Source organism: Oncorhynchus masou, chromosome 27 (genome assembly GCF_036934945.1).
Source record: "Oncorhynchus masou masou isolate Uvic2021 chromosome 27, UVic_Omas_1.1, whole genome shotgun sequence".
In the NCBI taxonomy this organism is placed as follows: Eukaryota; Metazoa; Chordata; class Actinopteri; order Salmoniformes; family Salmonidae; genus Oncorhynchus; species Oncorhynchus masou.
Genome location: NC_088238.1, coordinates 8,487,848 through 8,490,347, shown reverse-complemented (window position 1 = coordinate 8,490,347; position 2,500 = coordinate 8,487,848). Strand labels below are relative to the sequence as shown.

The window sequence follows — 2,500 nt, the reverse complement described above, 5'->3', positions numbered from 1 at the left end:
TACTATAGACAGTAAACCTTTAAACATGTCTGTTACTATAGACAGTCAACCTTTAAACATGTCTGTTACTATAGACAGTAAACCTTTAAACATGTCTGTTACTATAGACAGTAAACCTTTAAACTTGTCCACAACTTCTGTTAATATATAGAGTAAACCTTTAAACTTGTCCATCCTCTCTGTAAAAATAGAGTCAACCTTTAAACTTGTCCATCCTCTCTGTAAAAATAGAGTCAACCTTTAAACTTGTCCATCCTCTCTGTATAAATAGAGTAAACCTTTAAACTTGTCCATCCTCTCTGTATAAATAGAGTAAACCTTTAGACTTGTCCATCCTCTCTTTATAAATAGAGTAAACCTTTAAACTTGTCCATCATCTCTGTAGATATAGCACTGTAAATATAGGGTAAACATTTAAACATGTCCGTCATGTTTATTTGTTTACAGAGACACACAAAGTGGGCCGGATGGATGATGACATGTGGTTGCTAGGCAACATCAACCAGACTGGGTACTTCCGGGTGAACTACGACCTCCACAACTGGAGGCTCCTCATTGGACAGCTGATGACCAACGCTGAGGTAGGACACTCTTCCTCTTCGTCATATTCCTCTTCGTCATCTTCCTCTTCTTCATCGTCCTCTTCTTCCTCCTCTGCATCTTCATCTTCCTCATCTTCCTCTTCCTCCTCTTCCTCTTCGTCATCTTCCTCCTCTTCCTCTTCTTCATCTTCCTCTTTGTCACCTTCCTCTTCTTCATCTTCCTCCTCTTCCTCTTCATCAACTTCCTCTTCTTCATCTTCCTCTTCTTCCTCCTCTTCATCTTCCTCTTCCTCCTCTTCCTCTTCATCCTCTTCCTCCTCTTCCTCTTCGTCATCTTCCTCTTTGTCACTTTCCTCTTCTTCATCTTCCTCCTCTTCCTCCTCGTCATCTGTACCATTAAAGGTTTGTATAAAAACGTAAAAACAGAACAATCTATGAAAAGCGTTCCACCTTTCACCCTTTTCTCTCCGTAGATCATCTCTGTCGGCAACAGGGCGGGGCTCATCGATGACGTCTTCAATCTGGCCAGGTGCGTTTAATGGCTGCCTCATCACAGGATTCTGTTTGGTTTCTGTTTCTGTTCTCTCACTGTGGCTTCCCTCATCTGTGTTTTCTCAGTAGGAGCCTCTAACTAGTCCTCCCTCTGTGTTTTCTCAGTAGGAGCCTCTAACTAGTCCTCCCTCTGTGTTTTCTCAGTAGGAGCCTCTAACAAGTCCTCCCTCTGTGTTTTCTCAGTAGGAGCCTCTAACTAGTCCTCCCTCTGTGTTTTCTCAGTAGGAGCCTCTAACAAGTCCTCCCTCTGTGTTTTCTCAGTAGGAGCCTCTAACTAGTCCTCCCTCTGTGTTTTCTCAGTAGGAGCCTCTAACTAGTCCTCCTCTGTGTTTTCTCAGTAGGAGCCTCTAACTAGTCCTCCCTCTGTGTTTTCTCAGTAGGAGCCTCTAACAAGTCCTCCCTCTGTGTTTTCTCAGTAGGAGCCTCTAACTAGTCCTCCCTCTGTGTTTTCTCAGTAGGAGCCTCTAACAAGTCCTCCCTCTGTGTTTTCTCAGTAGGAGCCTCTAACTAGTCCTCCCTCTGTGTTTTCTCAGTAGGAGCCTCTAACAAGTCCTCCCTCTGTGTTTTCTCAGTAGGAGCCTCTAACAAGTCCTCCCTCTGTGTTTTCTCAGTAGGAGCCTCTAACAAGTCCTCCATCTGTGTTCTCTCAGTAGGAACCTCTAACAAGTCCTCCCTCTGTGTTTTCTCAGTAGGAGCCTCTAACAAGTCCTCCCTCTGTGTTTTCTCAGTAGGAGCCTCTAACAAGTCCTCCCTCTGTGTTTTCTCAGTAGGAGCCTCTAACAAGTCCTCCCTCTGTGTTTTCTCAGTAGGAGCCTCTAACAAGTCCTCCCTCTGTGTTTTCTCAGTAGGAGCCTCTAACAAGTCCTCCCTCTGTGTTTTCTCAGTAGGAGCCTCTAACAAGTCCTCCCTCTGTGTTTTCTCAGTAGGAGCCTCTAACAAGTCCTCCCTCTGTGTTTTCTCAGTAGGAGCCTCTAACAAGTCCTCCCTCTGTGTTTTCTCAGTAGGAACCTCTAACAAGTCCTCCCTCTGTGTTTTCTCAGTAGGAGCCTCTAACAAGTCCTCCCTCTGTGTTTTCTCAGTAGGAGCCTCTAACAAGTCCTCTGTGTTTTCTCAGTAGGAGCCTCTAACAAGTCCTCCCTCTGTGTTTTCTCAGTAGGAGCCTCTAACAAGTCCTCCCTCTGTGTTTTCTCAGTAGGAGCCTCTAACAAACCCTCTGTGTTTTCTCAGTAGGAGCCTCTAACAAGTCCTCCCTCTGTGTTTTCTCAGTAGGAGCCTCTAACAAGTCCTCCCTCTGTGTTTTCTCAGTAGGAGCCTCTAACAAGTCCTCCCTCTGTGTTTTCTCAGTAGGAGCCTCTAACTAGTCCTCCCTCTGTGTTTTCTCAGTAGGAGCCTCTAACAAGTCCTCC

The 2,500-nt window shown here is 45.2% G+C and overlaps 1 protein-coding gene across 1 annotated transcript in view; it reads left to right on the top strand.

Annotated features, from left to right (window-relative positions):
* Positions 1-2,500, top strand: part of LOC135515264 (thyrotropin-releasing hormone-degrading ectoenzyme-like) — a 74,019-nt gene that overhangs the window by 7,355 nt on the left and 64,164 nt on the right. The window contains exons 2-3 of the mRNA XM_064938961.1: positions 448-581; positions 1,016-1,071. Coding sequence (XP_064795033.1) covers positions 468-581; positions 1,016-1,071 — 170 coding nt within the window. The 5' untranslated portion in view covers positions 448-467. The remainder of the gene's footprint in view (positions 1-447; positions 582-1,015; positions 1,072-2,500) is intronic.